The 27694-nt window shown below is 39.3% G+C and overlaps 1 protein-coding gene across 1 annotated transcript in view; it reads left to right on the forward strand.

Annotated features, from left to right (window-relative positions):
- Positions 1–278: 278 nt before the first annotated feature.
- The window catches only part of MORC1 (MORC family CW-type zinc finger 1), a gene marked incomplete at both ends in the record, with an annotated part of 135467 nt that continues 108051 nt past the window's right edge, over positions 279–27694 (forward strand). The window contains 8 exons of the mRNA XM_084870422.1: positions 279–343; positions 2497–2550; positions 6063–6097; positions 9739–9807; positions 15631–15721; positions 18169–18277; positions 22942–23101; positions 25254–25359. Of these exons, the coding sequence (XP_084726548.1) occupies positions 279–343; positions 2497–2550; positions 6063–6097; positions 9739–9807; positions 15631–15721; positions 18169–18277; positions 22942–23101; positions 25254–25359 (689 nt within the window). The remainder of the gene's footprint in view (positions 344–2496; positions 2551–6062; positions 6098–9738; positions 9808–15630; positions 15722–18168; positions 18278–22941; positions 23102–25253; positions 25360–27694) is intronic.

A 27694-nucleotide genomic window follows, 5' to 3' on the forward strand; every position in this document is an offset into this window, starting at 1 on the left:
CGTAAGCGCTCTGTGACCGGAATCGAACCAGGTTACCCTTTGGTGCGGTGGGCCTACGCTCTAACCAAGGAGCCACACCAGGCAGAGCTCAAAGCTCCTCTTTGAGCAACAATTTATCTTGCCAGAGGCCAGCCAACAGAGCAGAGTGAGCTTCGCACTCCGGCCACCAGGGGGCGCGCGCGGCTCCCGGGCGGGCGTGAGTGTGGGCACGAGCCAACAGTTGGAGGACGGGCGGGACCTCCGTGTGATTGAGGGGCGCGTGGGGCGCCTGCGAGGACATGGGTGACAAGTATGCCGCTCTGCGGCGGGCGCAGCTGCATCTGGATTTCATCCACGCCAACTCGTGAGTGACTCGGTAGAGCCTGGACGGGGTGGGGGTGGGGGTGGGGGAGGGGGGAGGGTCTCACCGTGAAAAGTTTGGTCTTTTCTCCCAGGACCTAGCGAAATACGTCAACTTGGTATCATTGACTTACGGTAATATTTATTTATTTAAAGCTGTCTATGCTTTAAAAAGAAGACAGTACAGTTATTTATGCTTTAAAAAGAAAAAAAAAATAAAGTTATCGATGCTTTAAAAAGAAAAACACTATTTAAAGTGTATGCTTCAAAAAGAATAAAACAAAGATAAAGTGATATTCTGGGCCAGGCTAAACCCTTTTTTATTTTTTCCCCCCCCATAAACTCCACTTGGTAGGAAGGCCCTACATTTTCCCTTTAACAAAACTGTGGAATTGTAGGCCAGCAGAACCCTCATTCCACCAAGGTTGCCCATCTCTAGTGACTTTCCTGCCCAATATCCTGACATTTTAAAGATTAAAGTTGCCTCCAGGGAGTAATTTGTAATTTATTGATTCCAGTGTCTGTGGCCTCCAGAGTATTTCTAAAAACCTCTCTGAGGTTAGAATTCTCACATTTTGGTTATTACATGGGCCCTCTGACTTCTCTCTCAGGCACAGATGCGTTTTGGCTGCTGACTAGGTGTTATTTCAGACGCTCAGACTGCAGAGGAAGAAGACAGGTTTTCCTATTCTATGTGCCATTTCCAACAGAGCAAAGCATAGCAGGGACTGCCGTGTAATTCACAGTGGTGTGTTGTTTGGGGGGATCGTTCAGAATTTGGATTTTCTGAAAGCACTGATTGATATGAAGCAGTGATTTTCAACCTTTTTCATCTTGTACACACAGAAACTAGTTACTAAAGTTTTGCAGAACACCAAAAAGTATTTTCTATTTTTTTTTTTTTGCTGATCTGACCAAAAAAAGTAGGTATCATTTTGATGCATTCACACCAGCCAGCTATTGTTGTGTTGGCTGTTGCCATTTTTTAAATTTGACAATCTAAAGAAAAAGAGGTCAGTGCCTCTGACTAAAGAGTCAGGTATTGCATGTTTTAAAAATTCTTGTGGCACGCCAGCTGAAAATCACTGATACAACGGATGCACCAGATTTGAAACCACAGAAAAAGTGTAAAGAAAACCAGGATTAGCCAGCTGTATGGGACAGAGCAATTTTTACAGAAAATATGAGTAAAACAGGTACTATTCAGCATATATTTAGTTTTTATTTCTCTATGATGGAGAATAATTGCAAGCTGGAAAGGACACTAATTAAGTTAACAGAGGTGGGAGACAAATGAAGAAACAGCACTTTTGAGTTGCATTTTAGAAAAATTATAAGCCCAGTTTTGGAAGGACTGGGAATTTAACCCTGGGAAGTTCCTCAGCCTCAGTTTTGCATAGCTTCTGCCTATATGGCTTCCCACATCTCCCCTCCCCCAAATCACCCAGTTGGAGGTCTGGACACTGAATAACGAAATTGACAGCAGCACAAGCAGAAGCAAAATCAGATACAAACTGGCATCTCCTTCACTCCCCCAGGTCGTTTTGTTTGAGATTCCCACAGTAAAAACAGGAGTGATTTTGTATTTCTTCCTTGCTTCACTTCTCCTGTCCAATCCACCATCCAAGCCATCATCAAGTCCCCTTCATGCTGTCTCTAACGAGGACTCAGAGACTCAAATTCATCTGTTCCTCTCCATCTCCACTCCCTTTGACTACTCCAAACCGCTGCCACCTCCCTTCGGGACCCCTCCACATCGCCTCTAACCTGGGTTCTCTGTTTCCTGTTCTTGCTCCCCCAAATGGTCCATTTTTGAAAGCTGTCAGAGTGAACTTAAAAACAAACAAACAACAACAAAAAAAAACTTGAGCAAATACTTACAAAGCATTTTGCTCTAAGTCCAGGAAGGCCTGTGAAGTCTTGGTTCATTTGGAGTAGACAGCGTATTTCGGCCATCCTGTTAGCCCTGCTGGCTTTGTAATGAAGCTCAGAATGTGCTTCAGAATCTTGACGGCGCTGAGAAAGTTGTTTCTAGAATAACTCCTTACCAGATTATCTGTCTAGACCAGGAGAACGTTGGTCTGCAACTTTCTAGAACCTGTTGCACTGGTTCCAGAGTCAGTGTAACTTTTGGCTTTCCCTCTCTGTCTTCACCAGCACCACACACAGTTTCCTTTTTGGAGCCCTGGCAGAATTGCTGGACAATGCAAGGTAAGGCTCATCAGTGAACAAAGATTGCTGGGGGCATCTCACACAATTCCAGTTTTGTTTTATTTGAAGATGAAATTATAATATCATTTCTTCCCACCTGCAATATTTTGTGAATTTAATTCTATTAAAAATTTTATAGGGGGGTGGGGGGGGAAAGAAACAGGTGAGAGGAGGAATTACTCAGTTTGTATTTTATGATCAAACTTGAAGTGCAGGTACTGGTAAAGTGAGGGTCTGTTTCTGTGTTAATAAGCATGGAACAGCAGGTAGTCATTTGGATGTTTTCGAGTTACACTGCATATCAACATACACTGTGTCTTGAGAATTTAGATTTAAGTTTGGGCATTTACTGAAGTCTGCATCAAATCGAATTGCATTGTTAAGGAGAAAAGAGCTAACTGTTGTTGATCTCCTATCATCAGACCCTGCTCTAAGCACTTTATAGATGGGTATTAGCTCATTCATCTTTACAACAGCACTCTGAGGTGGCTGTACTTATCTCAGTTCTACAATGTGGAAGTTGATGCGCAGAGAGGTTAGATGAATTAATCAGGGTCATAATTGATATTGGCAGAACTAGAATTCAAATTTAGTCTGTTTAGAACTCCCCTACCCCATTTTACTGTCTCTGACAAAGGCACTGGTGTTTAAAGAACCCTCATTAACAGAGTAAGCGCCACTTAAGCGTATTTGTGGGGCCTGTGAGTCTGTTTTCAGCTAATCAAATATGGCACAGCATTTGTTTGTATTTGTATTTTCTTGTAATGGAAGATTTTACCCACCTTTTCTACAGAAAGCAGTCTACCCAGGAAGTACTAGGAAGTTGTTAGATCAGGGATCTCAGTAGAGAGACCTAAATTCCCTGCCACAGGTTGACAAATGGACTTAAACTTTTTGCATTTGTCCCCTTTTTTGGTCTAAGAAGGGAGATGACTGAGTGTGAATGCAGGATGTAGTTAGTTCACTAGCCATCCAGAACTTTCTGTACAGCAGTGCCCTGTACTAAGGGAAAAGTCAACTAACAACTTCTTATATAAAATTCTCTCTTTGTAGAACTAATGGAATCACAGTTATCACAGAAGGGGTGGGGAGAGGAGAAAAATAATAAAGTTGATTGGTTAGGAGAGCCCTGAACTCAACTTAGAAGTAGCAAACAAGGATGGGACTAAGACTCAGGAAATTCTTGATTAGTCTCCCTATAGGGTTTCAGGATTGCTACTATTTGCTTCTGCCCACAGCTCAGAAGCAAGGACCTTTTGGTATCCCTTAGTCCTTCCTCCCACTGAGTGTCCATTTCAGCAACTTGCGCCCTGTCACTCTGAAAGAAGACATTGGTTACTCTGAAAGAACATGTTTGTCTACTTTGCTAACTGTCTTCTCCTCTGAAATTGTTTCACTCATTCATTCAATAGTGGAGAGCAGATAAACTCAGACTGTAGAAGAAATAGGACAACAGAAACAGTTTATGCAGGAGAGGGTGATTGGCAAAGAAAGATTGAGTTCAGATTTAGGGGAGCGAGAGAAATGTGATCAATAAAGCAATTCTTAGAGCAGCATTTGTAAACTGGCAGCTCCTGACCAAGTGTGGCCTGTCTCGTGTTAGTTGGGTTTATAGTGAAAATTCACAGTGTTTATATAAAAAAAAGGAAGAAAAAAGGAATTGTTTATAATGTTTAAGAAATAGGAGGTACCATATAAAAAAATCTCTTTGGACCAGCGTGTGCCTTCAGCTTTGCATTCCTAATGGCAATACAGCCAGCCCTACCTCCTAGTTCCTCTGTCCTCAGTCAGCGAACACTTGGCTTTATCACCACTGCTTAGATGCAAAATGCTGTATTTCACATCAAATGGAGCTGTTTAATAGATTTAGCCAAGATGATTGATTGGTCTCATAAAGATCTTCGTATAGTTCCATGTTATTCTAAAAAGTTATTTTACTCAAGATTCTGATGATTTCCTATGGTTTTCAAAATTAGAACAGTTAGATATTAAAAGAATGCTGTAAACCGATAAGGAAAATAGGTGGCAGTACAGGAAGGTGTGGTTAGGAGCCTCTGCAAATATAAGAGCTGTTTAGAGAGAAATTGATCTGGGCTAAATTACAGTCCATTATAAAATGACTTAATGTGTTATAAAGGTGAATTATTGTTTTATGCCTTTATACACCTAGAATTTCTGTGAGGAAACAGTTTCTTTGAAAACTTTCAGTGTGGGGTAGTTATTGAGCACCTATTGTGTACATGGTACTTTGAATGATGTATAATTACATAGTGGAAATAACGATAGCGATAGCTACATTTCATGCAATTGTGGCAAAAATTAGAAGTGTATCCTCCTAATAGTAAAAATAATAAAAAAAAAATAGTTCAAAAAATACTTCATTCAGTGCCTCTCTGATACCAGAAAATTCTGAAGAAATGGCAGTGGTAACATCAGAATTCCTACATAGGAGGAGCTTAAAGAAGCAACTGATTAGAGGAAGGAGCTAAGGGGCTAACTTTGAAACTAGGCATGCAGAACAAGAATAGTGCACATATTGAGATTTCTACGGGATAGTTTTGGGTTGGGATTGATGGAAATTTGGGAAGAGACTCAGATTTTCCCATCAGAATCTGGTTGTTTTTATTATTCCAAGCTTCCTTTTAGATCCTTCATTCTCTCAACATACCCTTTACTGCATCTAAAACCTTATTCCTCATTATCTTTCTCCTTTCTCTCACACCCTTGATATTGAAGCTAGGATCTTCTGGCCTTTTCTCCTTCCCTTTTTAAGTTTTTACTTTAAAATACACGCAAATAATATCTGTGAATTGTAGAAAATTAAGAAAAAAAGAAAAGAAAAATTTATCCCAGCAATCTTACCACATAGAGTGGGAAATCAGCATACTTCTCTGCAGAAGGCCACATAGGAAGTATTTTTATTCCTGCGTGCTCCATTTCCTCTGTTGAAACTACTCACCTCTGCCATTGTTTGTGAAGGCAGCCCTAGGCAATCTGGGGAAAAACTCCATCCAGAGCAAGAGGCACCCGGGAGGGGAGGAGGGGGCGCCACCCCAACGCTGTGTTCAGAGAGGCCAGGCAGGCTTTTTTGCAACCTGGGATGGGGCTCTAAGGACAGAAGGCTGGAGTGTGTGGGGGAGTTGGCACTTGATAAGGTGACCAGACCTCCCGCTCTCGGCGGGACAGTCCCGATTTTTAACAATTTGTCCCGCGTCCCGAAATCCGGACTGTTTCAAAACGCCGCGGGACGCGGGACAAATTGTTAGAAATCAGGACTGCCCCGCTAAAAGCGGGAAGTCTGGTCACCTTACACTTGGAGGGTTGATGCGCTGGCTTGGACTGGGATACCCCCCACCCCTCTTCCCTGCTGGCTGTTTCTCTCTCGACCAGCAGGGGGCCGCAACCACCAGGCCACCCGCCCCTCACAGGTGGGGAACTCCATGAGCTCTGATCAAGGTAATTTTTAAAGACAATTTCACACTGAAACAACGATATTTTTATGTTGTTTCCAGAGATGCCGGGGCTGCAAGACTCGATGTGTTTTCAGGTGAGCAGATTTGCTTCCTTTTTCTTCTTTTTTTCTTCCGAAGGAAAAGCCTGTATTTTGCTTTTATTTTATTCCATGAAATCCACCCACATCCTATAGGTGTGTGATGTAATCTAAGTGCTTCATGGCTGCAGTGACCCCATGGAGCCGGGTTGAGATAAGTACGCTGCTGGGGTGACACTGTTCACTTGTGACAGGACCTTTTACAAAGTTAGATCTTTCAGGGTTTTGTGAAAGCCTCAGACTGATTCGGAACAGGCTCTTTGCCACGAGAAAACAGTTTTATTTTTAAAAGGGTGTTAACTTAGCAAGTATTTACAATTAAGTATACATCATCTCAACTTAATACAGTTTTGAAATGCGTGAGTGTGCAGTATGAATGTTCCAGTGGAATAAAATTCACACCAAATGCATTTTCTTCATTAACTTCATTTCTAGTCACCAAGTACTTATTTCTCTTATTCGTCCATTTCATTAGAATTTGGTGCGAAGGAGGTTAGGTTCTGTGAACCCGCCCTGCAGTGAACACTCCTAGAGAAGCACCCGTGGTGTTAAAAATGACTCCCATCCCCAACTGTGTCAGATCTCCTGTAGATGCTGGCTAATATTGGCTAATACAGGCGAGAGAATATGTCCACGATGTAAATCCATATCGATATTTAAAAAGCAACTCAGTTCAAAGTGTTTAGATCCTGTGCAGGTGGGTGTGTATGGCTCACCCTGGAGAGAGACATGGACATCTTGAGAGATCTGAAACGTTATAAATGACAGTATTCTTCCCTTTCTACCTCCATGTTATGATAAGGAGAAAGAAAACAACTGTCATTCTTTATTACTGATAAGTGCCCGGTGAGAGTATGGAGCTTGGTGTGAGAGCCAGCAGACTTGCTGATCAAATCCAGAACCAGGCACTTCCCACCAGTGGCATAGGCTCTGCCCTGAGGATAGGGCAGAGGACCTCTGCTCTCTGCAGGCAGCTCACTCCCCAGAGGGAACAGGAGGGATCTGAGCAGGACCTCCCCAAATTACCAGTCAGAGAGTGAGCTCACTGCCGTGGGGAAAGTGAGTCCAGGGACAGCGAAGGGCCTCTTTACTAATACTGCTCAACTCCATTCCACACTGAAGGAAACAGCAGTAGTGGAGAAGTGGCGTCTTCCCTTACATATCTAACTAGCGGCCCAGTGCATGAAATTCGTGCATGGGTAGTGTCCCTAGGCCTGGTAGGCAGTCAGGGCTGATCTGTGGGGCAGCTGGCAGGGTGATCAGGGGCCACTCACTGGCACCTACCTTGGCTGTCCTGGGTCTTCGGGCTTGGGGGCACCTCCTACGTTGAACGTCTGCCCTGTGGTGGTTGGTGCACGTCATAATGACCAGTCATTCCATCAATGGGACAGTTTGCATATTAGGCTTTTATTATAAAGGATTACATAGAGTAAAATTAAATAAGTGTCTCTTGCCCAGGAGAGGCCCAGAGTATGGTGGGAACAAAGAGAGAGAATGCCTCACATAAAAGAGCTGGGGCTTGAAATATGGATGTGATTTTTGTCAAGTAGTGTTGGCAGAAGAAAATAATATTCTTGTCTGAGGAATTACCATGAGGAAAAGAATAGAGGTAGACTCGTTCACAGGTTCATTCATTTATTCAATAACAGTTTAGTGAGGGCCTATTATGAATGAACTGAGTAATTACTCTGGGTGCTGGGGAGGGAGCATTGAGCAGAATTTTGGATTAAGTCTCTGCACTCATGGAACATGCCTTCTGATGGTGAGAGACAGTAAAGTTGTTTTTAAATGTTTTTATTACTTTAGAGAGAGAGGAGGGGAAAGGGAGAGAGATGGGAACATTGATGAGAGAGAAAAGTCAATTGGCTCTCTCCTGATTCGGCCTGCAGCCTAGGAATGTGCACTGGGAATGTAACTGGTGACTGCTTGGTGCATGAATTGACAATCACTCAGCCACACCTGCTGGGCTAAAGTTTTCTTTTTATTTAATATTTCTATTGATTTGTTTTAGAAAGAGAGGAAGGGGTGGGGGTTGGAGAGAGAAACATCAATGTGAAAGCACAACATTGATCTGCTGCCTCCTGGATGCCTCCTATCGGCATCCAGCCCCAAACCTGGGCATGTTTGGATCACGGATGACACCCAACCAACGGAGACACACTGGCCAGAGCTATAAAGTTTTTTTTTTTTTTTATTGCAACAAATTTTACTATGGTTATAAACCTAGCAAATTGATTTTTACAAATAAACAAACAAACCAGAAACGGGGTATGCACCGATAGATAGAATTTGTATGGGTATACGAAGTTAATCTAGGTATTGGGCTCATTTCCAAATTGTTTACTGAGGCCCCTGAATTACTCTCTAGGCTTAGGTTCCTTCAAGTAACCTGAGGGCTATAAATTTCAAACTAAATATATGTTTATCCATGGGTGTTTTATCTCTTTGTGTGTAATTTAGTAAATATGGGTATGCATTCCATACATTTTTTCTCTTTTGTTTGTTTTTATTGATTTTAGGGGGAGAGGAAGGGAGAAGGAGAGAAAAAGATCAATGCGAGAGCAAAACATTGATCGGTTGCCTCCTGCTCCCTCTCCCAAGACCATTTGTGGTACTTGGAAATTTGAATGAAATACTGCATCAAACTTTCAAAGGATAAGACTACCACAGTGAACGGTAGATCCCTGAGAAATTATGTTGGAATGGCATGATTTCAAATGGTCACCATAAGTATAATTTTAAGTGAAAATTTGTAAAGTATTTCCGTGTTATAATAAAAATGCACACACAACAAAGATGGTCTTAAGTCATTTCTTGGCTCCGCTTGGCTTTAGTGGTTGCTCTTGAGCAGCTTTCTTTGCCTTCACCATCTCGGCAAGTTCCTAGGAAGGGAGAAAGGTGTTATTTAGAATTGGTAGATATTTCTAGTGTTTGGTATAAATAGTAAAATATTCAAATTGGATAAATATATAATTAAAGACTACTGAAAAAAAACCTGAGTTTACTAATAGTCAGAACTCTGAAAGTTTTTAACAATGGTCATTTCTTTGTAATTTTGGGCCTATGACTAGTGTGACATTGAAATAAGCAAAAACTTATAAACTAAAAAAAAAAATCTACACCAATAATAACAGCAACAATAAAATAATAATAGTAATGACAAAAGAAGCATGCTCAAATGGCTCTTATGGGATTTAACTAGTTGGAAGAGAGATTGATGAATTGAATGAGAATGGCCTTGCTTGGCTTTGGAATTGATCTTTGGAGGAAGGGAATATAGGCTGGTCAGTTAGGACAGAGGGATCCTGAGGTCACACCACACTCTACCTTTCCCCTAGGGAGGGAATATGTAGAGTCTAATGGGCCAGTCACATTCTAGAGCTGAGCATATCATTAGTTCATTAATGTGCAGGTGTTTTATAGTAATTCAAAGCCTTTTTGTTGCTTGATTGTTTTCCCCTTGCAATTTTCTGTGTGAAATTGTAGTCAAAATGCTTTTCTGAGCTCTATCACTGTACCATAACTGTCATCACTTAGTGGCTGCATTTGAGGAGGATGAGCAATTCTGTGAGCAGCATGTCTTTCTGACGAACACAGTAGGCTCAATATTTATTAGTAATAACTGCTTTCTCTTACAGTGGATAATGAAAAACTGCAGGGCGGATTCATGTTGTGCTTTCTGGATGATGGATGTGGTATGAGCCCTGGTAAGTTAATTATCTAGATACCTAACTGGCTGTTAGAGGGAACAGTATTAAAACTCATAAAATAACTATTTGTAATACTTTACACAATAGAACTCATAAGATCAATAAAAGTAAATTGAAGTATCTGTGCAAAAGCAGGTATGGAGCTATTAGGGTAAATAAATCCCAGCCTTAATGTATTGTTGAACTTTTTAGGTTTAAATATTTCAGCTGACAGAAATTCATTGCAACCATGTAAAACAAAGACAAAAGTGAGAGTAAATAAATATTGCCAGAAAAATGAAAGGCAGAGGGTACCTAATTACTTGTACGAAAAAGTATCTGGGAGTGAATGGAATACAATTAGTTACTGGTTGCACTCTGAGATTGTTTTTAGACCATCCTTCAGATATTGCTTACGAGACCTCTGAGGCAGTTTCCAAAGCCTTTAGGCTATTTAAAAATTCCTGCTTAACCTTGAGGTAGAGGTCATCTTTCTTTGTATTTAGCAGTTTGTGATTTTTCTTTGCATGTGCAAAGGTTTAGTTGCTTTGATTAGATGTACCTATAATAATGAATAACTACAATACATTACACGGCTGTCTTTGTATCATAAAGTCTGGAAAAAGCCAGCACATAGGTACATAATACCTGTTTGCTGTGGAATTGAATTGTTATTTATTTCCTCTGATGAGGGCTTGATTTACATGGACTCGCACAACCCTGAATTCTTATAACACTTGTGTATGTGCCACAAGCCAAGACTTAAAAACAGTGAGGGAGTTCAAGTAACATGGGACTGTATAGGTCAGCTTTACACCAGAGAAAAGAAAGCTTATTCATGCTGATGGCAGCTGAGAATACAAAGTAAAGTTATTATCGGCTTCTGTCTTCTTAGTCTTGGAAGTTCCATCTTGGTCTGAATATTCATAGAGTAATTTATTAGCTAGCGAGTTTAGAAATGCTCAGATAGTCTACTCAGTTCTCATTCTAACTTTGAAAAATTTTGATTTTTCCAGGTGATTTTGATGAAGAAGTATTGTTGGTTCTTTAGTTTAACTAAACAAGAGAGCAGAGTTTGTGAGAAAACCACACTGAAAAAGCAGTTCTGTTTCCCACGTCTAGGATGAATGCTAAGTTCATTTTCCTGAATTCTTAAAATAAATAACAGAATATGGGATACATTTTAAGGCAATTCTTTAAAAAAAAGAAAAGAAAAAGCAACTCATTTTATATGGCTCCATGAACAAAATGATCAAAACACAAGAAAGTGACAAAGATTCAGATCTTCAGAAGGAACACGTTAGTTGACATATAAAGTCGTATTTTTTTTTTTAAAAGCTTACAAGTGTTGAGAGAGCAATTCTTTATTAACATTGATTAGAAATTGAGTAATAAGTTAGAAGGAGGAGTGTATCTGATGACTGAAAATAGAATCTGTCTGTTGTCCACCCTGAGCCAGATCAATCTGGACCCACAGGAAATGACTGCAATAATTTCCAAACTCTTTCACCCCCAGTCTTGTACCAGGACAGGCTGTTCCCCATACAGAAATCCTAAGTAGTTTTTTTTCTTTTAACATAAATCATATCACATTATTCTGTTTATAAAAACTCTTAATGGATTTTCATTACCTTAGAATACAATTCATACTCCCTAGTAATGCTTTCAGTTTCTTGGGTCATTTGCCCCCTCACTTTTAGAAATGGTCTTGTTTATTTGACTACTTCTTTCAGTCTGTTTCTCCTACCATGACACAAAGTTGTTGAGGGCAGGGGTCATGTCTGTTCTACTCAGTGTTCTGACTCTCTGCCCTGATCTCTGGTGCCATACATGGAAGTCTATGTGGTGTGTAATGAAAATCCTGGGATCTGGTCTTTGACAAATCTGGTCTGGGCTGTAATTCTGATGGTAGCATTTATGAGCTGTGTGACCTTGGGAAGGTTACATAAACTGCTTAAACTTAAATTTCCTCATCTGTAACATGCAAAGAACAATAATAATTTATTCCTTGTAGGTTTGTTATCAATATTAAGTGGTACATGTAAAGTATATTGATAGCACCTAGAACGCACTAAACAATAAATTGTAGTTAACATTATCAGTATGGATACCCTCACCTAATATCCAGCCCCGGATAAGAACAAGAGATTGAATGTCAGATTAGGTTCTGACAAGCAGAGTGTCTGGTAGTTTTGACACACCCTAAACCAGGTGCCCCCAGAGGATACAAGGTCCTCAGAACAATTCTAAAGCATGTATTCAAGCAGGCCAATTGGGAGACGTATTTCTATCTATTCTTGTTTCCCTTGGAGCTTTTTGTTTCTGGAGGTATGTATTTTCTGGAATCCAGAAGATTTTTCTCTAGAATTCTAGAATGCCTTTAAGAGAACAGGAGACTAACTCTAAAAGTCTGAAACAAATAGCCCTTCTTCCTTAGGTTGTATCAGACGTGAAATCATTTACTTCTTCTAGATTCACATGGGGCTCGATAAAGGCCAACTTTATAGAAAATTACTAGTGGTACAAGTAATCATAATATTTAAAATTTATCAAGTTCCATGTGTTGTGTCCAGGGTTTGAAAATACATCATCTTATTGAATTCATTTTATTTATATTTATTAACAACTGTGTTACAAGTATTAATAGTTCCCTTTTATTTTATTTTCAAATGTATATCGTTGAAAGTGTTACAGGTGTCTCTTGTTTCTTTTTATCCATTGACCCCTTCCATCCTACATCTGCCCCTGCCAGGCCTTCAATACAGTATTATCTGTGTCCATGGGCTATACATACAAGCATAGTAAGTTTCTCGGTTAATCTCTCCCTCCCCAAGTCCCACCCCCACATTTCCTCTGAAATTTTCAGTCGGTTCCATCCTTCTATGTCTCTGGATCTATTTTTGTTCATCAGTTTATTTTGTTCATTAGATTCCACATATGAGTGAGATCATGTGATACTTTCTCTGATTGGCTTATATCACTTAGCATAATACTACTCTCTAGGTCAATCCATGCTGTTGCAAATGGTAAGAGTTACTTCTTTTTTTACAGCCAAGTAGTAATCCATTGTGTAGATGTACCACAGCTTTTTATCCACTCATCCTCTGATGGACCTTGGGCTATTTCCAAATCTTAGCTATTGTAAATTGTGCTGCTATAAACATAGGGGTGTATATATTCTTTCTGATTGGTGTTTCTGATTTCTTAGGATATATTCCTTGAAGTGGGATCACTAGGTCAAGTGGGAGTTCCATTTTTAATTTTTTTAGGAACCTCCATAGGTCTATGTGTTGTGTTATCAAGTTCTATGCGTTGTGTCTAGGGTTTGAAAAATATATCATCTCATCACTGTTTTCTACAGTTGCTGCATCACTCTGCATTCCCGCCTGTTGTGTACTAGGGTCCCCTTTTCTCCACATCCTCACCAGCACTTGTTTTTTGTTGATATTAGCTATTCTAACAGGTGTGGGGTGGTATCTCATTGTTGTTTTAATTTGCATGTCTCTGATGATTAGTGACTTTGAACATTTTTAAAAGATATCTCTTAGCTTTCTCTATGTCCACTTTGGAGAAATATCTACTTAGTTCCTCAGTGTCTTTTGTACTCGCTGCAAGCACCTCTGAGAGAAAGGTGTCCTCGAGTTTCGCCCGCTACCAGACAGTCTAGTCTCTCCCCCAATGAGCCATGAACTGGGGGTCAGTGCAGTTGGAAATGGGGTTCAGTGCAGTCCAGAGCTTTAGTCTCCTTCCCTTTGGCAATCCAGCAGCACAGTCAACAGTCCTTCCTCTGCGTACAATGTGTGCACCTCCAGGACTCTGCCTTTCGCCGCTACCCTGAATTTCTGCCTTACAGCCCAGATTCCCTCCTTATAAGCCTGGGTTCCCAGGGTCTCGCCCAGAACTGGGGTTCAGTGCAGTCAGAACTGGGGTTCAGCATAGTCCAGAGCTTTTATCTTCTTCCCGCTAGGGAACGCCAGCCAGGCAGTCAGCTTCCCCCTCCTCTCCAGCTCAGTCCTCTCTCCACGCGCACACCGTGTCTCCGTACCTTAGGCTTTTACAGCTCCTCTGATTTTCCTTCTGGTTTTCTCTTTCCGTCTAGTTGTAGAATTTCCAGTCAGTCGACTTTCCTGTAGTTCTGGATAATGTCCATTTTGTATTTTAGTTGTATTTTTTGAAATTGTTGTGTGAGGCTGCAGTTAGGCAATTTCCTATGCCGCCATCTTGGTTTCTCCTCTATCCCTTTTTTCAACGTCCTGTAGTTTTCTAAGTACAAGTCTTGTACCTCCTTGGTTAAGTTTATTCCTAATTATCTTAATTTTTTTGTAGTTGCAATGGTAAATGGGATTATTTAATTTCTCTTCCTGAGAGTTCATTATTGGTAAAGAAAAATGACATGGTTTTCTAAATGTTAATTTTGTATCCTGCTACATACATTGCTGAATTCATTTATTAAATTTTTAAAAAATATATATTTTATTGCTTTTTTTACAAAGAGGAAGGGAGAGAGATAGAGAGCTAGAAACGTCGATGAGAGAGAAACATCGACCAGCTGCCTCTTGCGCACCCCCTACCGGGGATATGCCCGCAACCAAAGTACATGCCCTTGACCGGGATCGAACCTGGGACCTTTCAGTCCACAGACCGACGCTCTACCGCTGAGCCAAACCGGTTTTGGCTGAATTCATTTATTAAAGCTGGTAGTTTTTTTATGGAGTCTTTAGGGTTTTCTATGTATAATATTATATCTGTAAATATTGATAATTTTACTTTCTCTTTTTCAATTTGAATGATTTTTTAAATTTTTATCTTCTTATCTGATTACTGTGGCTAGCACTTCTAGTACTATTTTGAGTAAGAGAGGTAAAAGTGGATATCCCTGTCTTGTTTCTTTTCTTAGGGGAAATAATTTTAATATTTTATCCATTAAGTGTGTTGTAGGTTTGTCATATATGGCCTTTATTATGTTGAAGTATGGTCCCTCTATCCCACTTTGCTGATAATGGTTATGAAAAAAAAGGGAGTTGGATATTGTCGAATGCTTTTTTGTTTCAATTGATATGATCATATGATTTTTGTCTTCCAATCTGTTTATGTGATGTATCACATTTATTGATTTGCATATATTGCATCCCTGGAATAATTCCCACTTGGTCATAGTATATGATCTTTTAAATGTAAGTAGTTCTCTTTTAATCGGTGGATGATAAAGATCATAATAAACTGATGAACCAAGAGACAGATATAGAGAAAGTAAAGCAACAGGCAGACTATCAAATTACAGTGGGGAGGGTAGGGATATCAGGGGGAGATAATAGATCAACCGAAGGACTTGTATAAATGCATATAAGTACAACCAATGGACATAAAACTATGGGGAGGGAGGGGTTGTGTGGGAGGGAGGGAGGGGGGCAATAAAAAAAAAATCAATAAAATATGTAAAGATCACACTTTGATTTACAAAATAAACCTCTGGTTTGACCGTGTACTGACCTAAAAAAAAAAAAAAAAAAAAATAAATAAATAAAATGCACACTTACTATAACCTTAAAAAAAAAATAAATAAATGTAAGTAGTTCTCTTTTAGATATATGGAAATTAAACTTCAGAGTTTTAAACTCTTATTTACCCTAAAATCACATGGCTAGGTCTGTCTGACCTCCTTAAATATAATACTATTAAGATCCTGGCCAGAGATTATGGAGCCTGATAAGGAGCCTTTCTTTTGGGCTGATCCAAGAGATGTGTGTTCTGAGATATGCTTGATGTGCTAAGAACTGGATGTCTGGCGCCTGTGAACTACTCATAATTCCTAACCACCTAAAATACTTTTGTGGATTACAGAGGAAGCCTCAGATATTATTTACTTTGGAACATCCAAGAAACGGTTATCAACCTTGAAGTTTATTGGGCAATATGGCAATGGTCTTAAAAGGTGAGAATTTCTTTTCTTTAAGGCATATATTATTGATAATGGAACAATGTTTAGTTTAAGACAATCTTATCTAGAAACTAGTGGCCCAGTGCATGAAATTCCTGCATGGGGAGGGAGGGTTCCCTCAGTCCAGCTTGCACCCTCTCCAATTGGGGACCCCTTGAGTGATGTGTGACCACTGGTTTAGGCATGATCTCACAGGGATTGGGTCTAAACAGGCAGTTGGACATCCCTCTCACAATTTGGGACCATTGGCTCCTAACTGCTCACCTGCCCGCCTGGCTTATCACCCCTTACTGTCTCTGCCTGCCTGCCTCATTGCTTGTAACACCTCTGCTTGCCTGACTGACCATCCCTAACCTCTCTGTCTGCCTGCCTGATCGCCCCTAAGTGACACTGCCTGCCTGCCTGATTGCCCCTAACTCCCCTCCCCTGCTGGCCTGATCTCACTCCCAACTGGGCCGGCCTGATCTTGTACCCAACTGCCCTCCCCTGCCTGCCTGGTTGCTCCCAACTGCCCTCCCCTGCTGGCCTAATTTCATCCATAACTGTCCTCCCCTCTCGGCCTGATTGTGCCTAATGACCCCTGCCTCGACCCCACCACCATAGCTTTGTCCAGAAGGAAGTCAGATGTCTGGAAGATGGCTTGTCAACCCAATCTAATTAGCATATTACCCTTTTAGTAGTATAGATAAATTATATAGGATAGGATTGCTTAAATGGAAGGTGAGAGAAGCCTTTTTCAGTAGGAGGAAATGCTTTTGGCAGACAAAAATACATAATCCCTCTATCTGGATTGATAGCCATATGCACTCTACTGCCAAACTGGTCATTAAAAAATTGAACCACGTTTTTACACCTTACATCAAATAGCTGTTGCCCTTAAAATCCCTCTTCAGCCCCTACCTTAGGTTCTGTCTTTGCAGTTCACCCAGATTAGGTTCTGATTGGTTGGTTTCTATGCAGGTCAATGTCAAAAGCTCTACCTCTTAGGCAGTTATTGGCTCCTCACAGTTCACCCAGATTTAGTTCTGATTGGTTGGTTCTATGCCAGTCAGTGTCTCTGGGCGTATCAATGGGCCTTATCAGAGAGGTGGGACTGATTAGCAGCCCCAGGGGATGCCTCAGAGAAAGAGGCATGGCTGCTGGCCAGGCCCAGAGCAAAAGAGAGGGGCAAGTGCTGATCAGCAGCTTCTACAGAGGCTACAGATCAGACCCTGCCTTTCCTCCCCAGGCCTTTCTGCAGGCCTGATCCGCAGCCCCCTTGGCAGTCAGTGCTGGTTTGGGGCTCCCACAGCGGCTGCAGTCAGTGCTGGGTCTCCATGGCTACCCAGCACTGACTTCAGGTTGGTTGAGTCTTCGGTCATTTTTGATGTTACGGATCCTTGGGTTTTTATATATTAGGATGGTCCAAGTTTATAAAACTTTAAAAAGAATATAAACTTGGGAGTTCTACCTTGGTTTGGATTATCCATACCCTTAAGTGACTTGATCTTTACAACATTTTAGAATTTAATTTTAAAATAAGTGATGAATCTTCTTTCATGAATTGCTGTACTTCTGAGCTTAATTGCATCTCTGTAGTTTCTTATTTCTCAAAGCATAGTTTAGCATAAATGCCATTTGTGTCCATGGTTTATTTCAGTAAAATCCTATCTAATAAAGAGGGCATATGCTAATTGATCCTCACACCGTCATAAAGATGGCAGCACCCACAGGCAATAAGGAGTGAATATGCTAATTGACTGTCCCACCCTCAAAGATGGCAGCACCCACAGCCACAAGATGGTGGTGCCCAGTTACCTCAGGCCCACTGGGACAGTGCGGGCCTGGCTGCTCTGTGCGCCTGCCTTCTGTCCCCCCAAGCTACCCAGGGCCGGCCCTAGGTGCAGGAAAGCCTCGGATGGCAGCTGCCAAGCTGTCCAGGGCCACCCAAGATTCAGATAATCAGGGCCAGCGAGGCTTGTGCTGCCAGCAGAGGCAGCAGCAAAGGTGTGATGGGGTGTCACCTTCCCCTGATCTCCAGGTCACCTCCTGCTCCTGAGGGATCTCAGACTGAGAGGGCAGGCCAGGCTGAGGGATCACCCCTCCATGGCATGGCCTCTAGTATCTCAATGAAAAGCAAGGCCAAAGGCCACAATCAGCAGTGTGGCAACTGCTACAGGCAGATGATTGTGCTCTTCTTCAACCCCAGGCCATCTTTATCTCTGGAAGTCATGTCTCACGCAAGAGTGTGGGCCTGGACTAGTTCAAACCCATCTGTTCTGCTTTGAGAAAAAAACAAAACACAAAAACAAAACATATTGAACTCTCAGTGATGGGTCAGCAAAACAGTGGAGCTATTTCTATGAAGAGAAAACGCATTAGAGAACACAGTATCATGCCTACCTGTTGCTCCTTTTTAGTGTTTGACATATAAACTGCTATGTTCTTGATTTTTAATATAGTGGGTCCATGAGGATTGGAAAAGACTTTATTCTTTTCACAAAGAAGGAAGAAACGATGACCTGTGTGTTTTTTTCTCAGACATTCTGTGAAGAAGAAGGTCTGAGTGAGGTAAGAGTTGAGATTTTTTTTGGTTAAAATGGTATCTGTGTTGTTTTCATTTCCTACCTCAGGAGGTAAAATCTACAATGAGTTCTTTCTGGTTATGATTTAGAATTTTAAGAATATGTTTGGGAGATGAAGAAAGAGTGGCTGGGTCATTGGAGGCCTATCTTATTCTCTCTTGGGTTTTCTACTTCTAGGAAGTTTTTAGAACTTTATTTACATTATCTACAAATCTCCCCAAATAAGAGGCTCCTTTTGGCACAGTGAACTGCTTTTGGAAGAAGCTTGCAAATCAATTATACCACTTGTGCCGTAAATGGATTATCATTCTTAAAAGAAATAGAATGTTGGATTCAAAGTCTTGAAATAGAAAATCTAAAGAAACAGAATGTGAAATATACTTAATCTCATAACTCCAGTGACCATAATAATTTCAACTCCATTTGATGACCCAGAGACATGTTATTAATTTGCAGTGTCTGAGTTTTACTTTTAGAAACATCAGTTATAATTCAGTATAATAAGTACCGTATATTTTAAGGAACTGACCACCTGACCATCAGAGTGTTTTTTTTAGCACTGCCACAAAATAAGGCAGACACATATGAATTATCTAAATAATAAAGTGGAATTGTTTAAAAAGAATTCTGTTCAACAAGTATGTGTTCCTGCTGCTACAAATTGTCAAAAGATACGATATGGATGGACACGTTAGTGATCAATGGTGGTTTTATGGAGTACATCTTATTACTAGAAAGGCTGGTTTGTGGAGAGAAATGGTGTACAGAAAGTCTCAAACCTGGAGATAATAAGAATGGGGTTTGAAGAGACAGTATGGAAATGTGAGATTGCCCAGCAAGAGCAGAGCATGCTCACTGGCTGCAGTAGCGTGGTGCTGGATAATAGGAACAGTCTGCAGGCAAAAGGGAATAGCCAATGGGATGCTGACATGAAGAAAAACAATGCTTTAAGCATTATGTTGTACCTTTTGTGTGTTAAGGGCATGCAAAATGGGGCCTATGCTCTGTGCTATAGCTTTCTAAAATGGACCATTCAGCCGAAACCGGTTTGGCTCAGTGGATAGAGCGTCAGACTTCGGACTGAAAGGTCCCAGGTTCGGTTCCAGTCAAGGGCATGTACCTTAGTTGCAGGCACATCCCCAGTAGGGGGTGTACAAGAGGCAGCTGATCGATGATTCTCTCTCATCGGTGTTTCTAACTCTCTATCCCTCTCTCTTCCTCTCTGTAAAAAATCAATAAAATATTAAAAAAAGAAATTAAAAATAAAATAAAATAAAATGGACCATTCACCCTACCCTTATTTATTTTATTTTATTTTTAAAATATATTTTATTGATTTTTTTTACAGAGAGGAAGGGAGAAGGATAGAGAGCTAGAAACATCGATGAGAGAGAATCATCGATCAGCTGCCTCCTGCATACCCCTTACTGGGGATATGCCTGCAACCAATGTACATGCCTTTGACTGGAATCGAACCTGGGACCCTTCAGTCCTCAGACCGACACTCTATCCACTGAATCAAAACAGTTTGGCTCACCCTACCCTTATTTTAAAAAAATAAATAAAACCAACAACCTCTTTCCATTTCCATGGAGGCAGTTTCTTTCAATAATATTAGCTGATTCTTTTGATTTTTTTATTCTGGATATCTGCGTGTAATAGGCTTGTAGTGCTTCTCCTCCCACCCCCAAGATATTTAATCAATAAATTCACAAAAGTCAACATTGCAATAAAACTGTACAAATATTTAACTAAATTGCAAAATATTATGAGTGTTTCCAGCATGCAATTTGGCATTATAAGAAATCATAAGAAAAACCATGCCTTTGTGCAATTGTATTGCTACTTTTGATTTGATTTAGGCATTACCTGTTAACCTCCTACTATAAAAGAATAGGATTTATCTATTTTCCCCCTGTACTCTTATCACACACATAGCCTTCCAATTTCATAGCTCATTTGTAATTATGGTTATGACAATGTTCAGTATTTATATTATGAGACTATATAAACACCATTCATAATCATACCATGTCATAAACGGTTATTTTTTCTCTCTCCTGCACAAGTTTTTATTTTCCCTGGAATCAATAATTGTCTGCTTAGTGTTCTATGTACTTATCACTACCACCGACTATCTGCTTGGTTTTCTGTGTCTTTACCACTGCTCACAATTCTGCTTTCCATGGATGGTATTCAGCTGCCATCCTGGGATCTGCCCATGCTGTTGTCCGGGCGAGTCTCTGAATCTTTCCTCTAAGTTAAATCTCAGATCCTAAATCTCATGTCTTTTTGGTGTAACATATTCTCCAGTAGCATTTTAGCAGGGATGCATGAAAGGTAAAATGTTCTGAGATCTCAAATGCATGAAAGTGTTTTTATCTTGCTTGAAAATGTAATGATAGTTGGTTTGGTGTTATTGCTAGGTTGGAATAAATTTTCCTTCAGAACTTTGAAGGCATTGCTCCATTATCTCCTAATTTCTAGTGTTGTTTTTAAGGAGTCTAAGCCATTTTAATTCCCGAGTCTTGTATGTGACCATTGTATCCCCCTGAACTTTACTTTTTGAAGGTCAATGGAATCTTCTTTGTCCCCAGTATTCTGATTTCAGTGTTTTGCCTTTGGGTGGTTCTGTTTGCATCCATTGTACTGGGGGCTTGTTGGACATTTTCAATCTGGAATCTCATGTCCTTCAATTTTGGGGCATTTTCCTATAACATTTGACGATTATTTTACCTATATATTGATATTTTTGTAGCTTCTATTTCTTAGCTCTTGGAGATCAGTTTTTAAATTTTCTTCTTTCCTCTCCTATATTTTGTCCTTTACATTTTTGTTTTGTTTTCTGGGAGATTTTATAATATTTATCTTCCAACCTTTTCATACAAAAGTTTCTTTCGATAATCATATTCTTAATTCCCAAGAAGGCTTTTCTTTTCTCTCAATGTTCCTTTTAAAAAGATATCTAGTTCTTGTTTCAAGGATATAGTACTTTCTTTCAGAGCTCTGAAGATATTAACAATGATTGATTTTTCTCCGAAAAGTTTTAAGTTCTGTGTTTTTTGTTTCCACAGAGTTGCTTTGTTTATATTTTTGTGACCTCTATTTATCATATTAGAGGCTTTCCTTAGATAGTTATTCATCCTGAACATAGTATGTCCGCACTTAACTTCCCAGGTAGGTTCTTGGAAACTGAGACTTCAAGTGAAACCAAATTTTACACATAGGCTAATTGATATAAACAAGAATTAAGTTCTTACAGTGTATTTCTGGTTACAAAACATTACCAGACTTATAAAGAAAGACCCAAAATGCTGCCAATATGAAACATTAAAATAAATATGAGCTACACATGCATTCAAGAAAAATTAACAATATAATTATTTGCCAACCTATTTATTGCAGTACAGGGTCATGGGTGGCCTCTCCCAGTAGTTCAGGGCCACCACCCTGGAGGAGATGGATGCCCTTCCATTGCAGGGGCACTCACAGACACCCGCACTCTGACTGGGACAGTTCAGACACACCAGTCTACCTCATGTTCACATCTTTAGGAGCACTCCTTCAAAAACTGGAGTACTTGGAGACAATCCACATAGAGAGGGGAGAACCTACATATTCCACACAGGCAGTGGCCACTGCTGAGAGTTTTTTCCCCCTCATCGACATTGTAATAAAAGAACATTGAACAAAACAGCACTTGAGAGCCAGCTGTACTTTAAAGGTTAGTCTAATAAAATGCCTATTGAAAACTCTGAGAGTGTGGGTGGTGAGGCTTGGCAGTTATGAGTATCACGATAGGAAGATCTAGCTGGCTGTTTTATTGGGAAACCATCAACATAATTTTCTTTGTCTTTCCTTCTGGGTTTGTCAGATTTCTCAGAGAATACTCCTACAGTCTTCCACCTGAAGACCTACCTGACATCTTCCTGTAAGCTAAATGGGAGAAGAGATCTCAGGTTCCTAGTACCCAATATGTACACTTTCACTTAATCCCTCTCATCTCAGTAAGGTCCCTTGACAGCTATACTTGGCATGTCATGTAATTTAGAAACACTTTGTCCCAGTCTTTCCAGAAAGTGAACATCCAGTCTTTGTGGAGGTAGGGGAGGACTTATTGCCAGATGGGGGTCTGAATGCACATTTAGCTCTTTTTCCCCTTTGCCCAGGTCTAGAGTTGATTCATGTCATCAATTCTGGAGTCTTTTAGTGGATTCTGAAGTATAAATCAGGCTGCTTCTCTTTTCTGGCATTATCTTTGGATTGCTTTTCTTAGAAATGCTATATTTGCTCTCCAGTTTCTACAATAAATGCTGCTACTGTTGTTGCCTCTGCCATTTTACTCGTATTTTAAAAGAAAGCAGAAGTGGATTCTTTCTGTCCCCACATTTCACAATGAACCATTTTAGAATAAAGCCGTGTGTGTGTGTGTGTATATATACTCTTTCTATATACATATATTTATATATATATACATGTGTATGTATGTTATGTGTCTCTTCCTTATAAAAGTAGAATATAGGAGGGAAATAAACTTGTAAATTCATGTTTGGTTTTGTACTTTGGCTGAAGAATAGACTGAATTATGAACAGATAAAAAGGTGATGATTTTTGTGTGTTTCATAGTAAATTGATGTGCTTTTTTAATAGGTTGTAGTTCCAATGCCTTCGTGGTTAACAAAAACCAGAGAATCTGTCACAGATGATCCTCAGAAATTGTCAACGGAATTGTCTATAATTTATAAGTACTCTCCATATAAAACCGAGGCTGAATTAATGCAGCAATTTGATTTAATCTATGGGAAATGTGGTAAGATCATAAAAACGTTGAAATCTTGATGGAAGTATTTGTTTTCTTTGTTTTATAAAAAGCACTCAATTTATGTGTTCATATTTTTTCTCTTTATAATAAATATCACATGGCATCTCACATGGGGGCAGTCATTTGTTTTAGCCATACAGTGTTTAACTTTTGTATTAAGAGAATGCAAACATATATAACTTCAAGTCCCTGATAGTGGGAGAAAGGTGTGTACTTGCATCAACTTGTTGAATATCAGTGAGAAGAGGATGATAAAACTATGACCACAAGGACTCCACAGTCCCGGCACCAGATACAGTTAGGAGATGCTTATTGCAGTGTTTAAGATTAGATGATCACAGGTTTATGATTTAGTAACTTATAAAGTAATGAATCCAAGTTTCTGAGGCAATTAGCAATAACTTTGTACAATAGATACTCTTTCCCAAATTAATAGATCTCTTTTGCATTTTTTAACCTTCACCAACTTTCTGATGAGCATGAAGAAATACCAGGTCTAGTAATATTTTCAGTGCCAATCTTTCTCTAGGCTTCCACACTTTTTATAACGAGAAGCAAAAAGAATCCTATTTTAGAGAAGGCTATATGAACTCTGCTTTTTTTCAACCCCTTGATTGTTTTAATGTTTATAGAAAAATTTCAACAAATTTATTTCTGAATTAGCCTACGTTACTTTTGAAACTTCTTCTTTAACCGGTGGCATTTTGTTTAATTAGAGGTGTTGTGTTCCATTCTTTTCTTTTTCTCATAGAGAAAAATATGGGCAATTATAGTATTCATTTTATTAACATATACACAATATACTTTGAGGATAGTTGATGTCATTTCTTAGTTGACTTTTAATTGTGAGTACTCTTATAAATAGTAATGAAGAGTGTAATATTTCCTGAATACTTTTCTAAATGGCTTATAAAAATTAATTCATTTAATCCTTAAAACAAATATGCGTTTTAGGTGCTTTATAAGTGCCACTGTATAGATGAGAAAAACTAGGTTCAGTGATGCTAGGAATCTTTTTTTTTTTTTTTTTTTTTTAATATATTTTATTGATTTTGTACAGAGAGGAAGGGAGAGAGATAGAGAGTTAGAAACATCGACGGGAGAGAGTCATCGATCAGCTGCCTCTTGCACACCCCCTACTGGGGATATGCCCGCAACCAAGGTACATGCCCTTGACCGGAATCGAACCCGGGTCCCTTCTGTCCCCAAGCCGACGCTCTATCCATTGAGCCAAACCGGTTTCGGCAGATGCTAGGAATCTTATCTGAGATCATTGCACCAGTACATGGTTGATCCAGGATTTAGACCCAGGCATTTTGCTCCCAAGTCCAGTTCTTAGCCACTATGCTGTTCTCCCTTGTATTTAAGTACTACCAAAAAAGTGTAATTGGTTGTCCTTTCAATTTACATAGCAATTCTGTTTATCTTCATATTATAAATAACTTTATAAAGCATTTGTTTTTTGTTAACTATGCTTTAGAGCAGGGTCAGCAAACTATGGCCCCCATAGGTCAAATCTGGCTTCATCCCTGTTCTTGTAAATAAAGTTTTATTGGAATATGGCCACACTCAAACATTTATGTGTTCTCAGAGGCAGCTTTCATGCTACAGTGGTAGAGTTGAATTGTGGGTAGTTGTGACAGAGACCATATGGCCTGCAAAGCCTGGAATATTTGTTACCTGGCCCTTTACCAAAGAAATTTGCCAACACCTGTTGTAGGGTCTAAAAGCAAAACTTCATATTTGTATAAATTTTTAAAACTGTAATTTGTTCTTATGTGTATTGATTGTAGTTCCTCCAATGAGAGCTTTACCTGCAGTACAAATTTGGCTAAGGCTCCTAATAGTTTTTATAATGCAAATTATGAAAAACGCCCAAATTTAAGAATACACATTGTAAGAGTTACAATAAGTTGAGAAGTAATAAGAAGCACTGTTACTGTGGAAACTCAACACTCTTTGGCAGAGAGTGGAATTTTCTATAAGACATACATTTTGGAACTTATCCAAGCATATTTACTAAAGTACAAAGGGAATTTTAGCCGAGGGCAGGCTTAAATCAATAAATGTGATAATATCACTATGACCAATATTTAGTGTAGTAAAAATACTGACAAGTTAAACATCTATTTTGCGGTAGGTACTTTGCTGGTTATTTATAACTTGAAGCTTCTGCTCAGTGGAGAACCAGAGTTGGATGTTAAAACTGACAAGGAAGATATACTGATGGCCGAAGCTCTTGAGGAGTAAGTAATGTGTGTGTTTGACAGAAGGTCTCTCAGAATGGCACAGAGCTGTCATGAGGAGCCTTGCATCATGATTCAGGGTCTGAGGCTCCTGAGACAATTCATTTTACCCTCCTTACAGATGAAGAAAGTTAGGCTAGACCAGTGGTCGGCAAACTCATTAGTCAACAGAGCCAAATATCAACAGTACGACGATTGAATTTCTTTTGAGAGCCAAAATTAATAAACTACTTCTAATGCCACTTCTTCAAAATAGACTCACCCAAGCCATGGTGTTTGGTGGAAGAGCCACAGTCAAGGGGCCAAAGAGCTGCATGTGGCTCGTGAGCTGTGGTTTGCCAACCACAGGGCTAGACTGCTGGTTCCCAACCTCACTGAGCTTCTGAGTGACGTGGGCAAGTTCTTAAGATGTATGGGATCTAATGTCATCTCAGACCTACTGAGTCAGAGTCTCCAGACATGAAACCATGTATTGAATATTTCCTATATGCTCCCCAGGTGACTCAGAGGTGCCAGCATGTTTGGGGCACTGAAATGTAAGATCTTTAATAATCTCTACTTCAAAACCTTCTGCTTGATGAATATTAAAATGGAAAAGCCCACACACAGAGTTCATTATTCATACAGAGCATTAAAAATGCATGAGCATAATATGAAGCAAAAAGGAATAGGACCAAATAGCAATTGACAATACCATGAACTGCATACTTGTATTTTATAAATAAATAGATTCATTTTTCTTGGCTATTAGGAATCCATAAAAACAGCATGAGAAAGCACTGGAGGAGGGTGTGTGGGTGAAAAAGTGTGAAAAAATAATGAAATAGTGACTAACCTATGTTTCTCTGAAATAACTTTGTATTTAAAACTTATAAGCTTAAATGTGCAGTTTCTTCATGTTAGAATTTTAGAGCTAGAGGGAATTTAAAGGAATTTAATCCAATTGCAATCATTTCAGATACCAATGTTGTTTAATAAAAGTATGATGAGAACCACAAATATGAATCTCATATGTACTCATATTTTCTAGTAGCCACATTAAGAAATGTAAAAAGAAACAGGTGAGATTAATTTAATTTTAATAATGTTTTAAATTAATCTGGTATATATGAAATGTTTTAACTTCATTTTCGATAAGCAAAGATCTATATATACAAAGGCAAAGTGACCAATCGTTCATCTGTCGAACCATCCAACTGACCGACCAGCAGTAGATATGACATGCACTGGCAATTTAAAAATAAATGTTGAGTCGCACATGTGCGATACCTATAAAGCTCTCGCTGGCACCAATTACACACATTTTAATTTTATAATACTATATTATATATACTATTTTGACATGTAATTTTTTGCAGTAACATAATTACCACATCTATCTTCTAATTAATTGCCTTTCAATGTACACAAATCTGTGCAATGGGCCACTAAAGATATATTTTACATTCTTTTTAATACTAAATTTTTGAAATCCAAAGTGTGTTTTACACATGTAGCACAAATCAATTTGAAATAGTGCCCAATAAGCATAGGTGACCACTAGCTGCAATTTTGGACAGGGCAATTTTAGACTAAGATATTAACACTCAAGTAAACACATCAACTTAAAGAAGATTTTTTTTTTTTTGCCTTCGAGGTAAAATTTAGAAAGTTTCTTCCACGGTAGAAAATTTACTGTTTGGTTACAAACTTTTAGATTTTCTTTTCAACTTTTTTCTGTTTTATATTTCTTCCTTATTTTATTCCAATATCTGGAATTCTTAATTTACACAGAAATGGATGTTTTTTTTCCTTTGGAAAAAAATCCAGCCTAATTACTATTGGACAAATGTTGGGAAGCCTTTTGCTAACATTAATATGCCAATATCAGGAAGGAGGTCCAGAATTGTTCCTGGCACCTCCATTACTATCTCCCCCTTTCCCCCTGGCCCTGTCCTTCCACTTCAGAGCTGCTTCTAAAACCAATATGTCACGCTGTTTAAAAGCCTTGTGCATAAATTTTCCGTTATCTGTCAAAGTGCCTTGGCATTTCAACACTAGCACCAGGAAACAAGACATTATTAGAGGAATAATTTGACAGCTCATTCTTTGGGGAAAAGTTCTTACTGTTTTCAGATTGTTTAACAAAGCCAGCCACTTCTTAAGCCATTTAGGCAGTTAATTATAAAATAAAGAAAATGGATAACAACTAGGACATATACAATTTCACTTTGAAACATTGACGATATTGATTTTGTTTTGTTTTATTTAACAGAATTTTTCATAGTTCAATCACAAAGTCTTTTAAAGACAAGGATGGGGTCTCATTGAGGATGGGGTCTGTACCAAGGGTGCT

The sequence above is a fragment of the Pipistrellus hanaki genome (genome assembly GCF_964339955.1).
Source record: "Pipistrellus hanaki genome assembly, chromosome: 2".
Taxonomy (NCBI): Eukaryota; Metazoa; Chordata; class Mammalia; order Chiroptera; family Vespertilionidae; genus Pipistrellus; species Pipistrellus hanaki.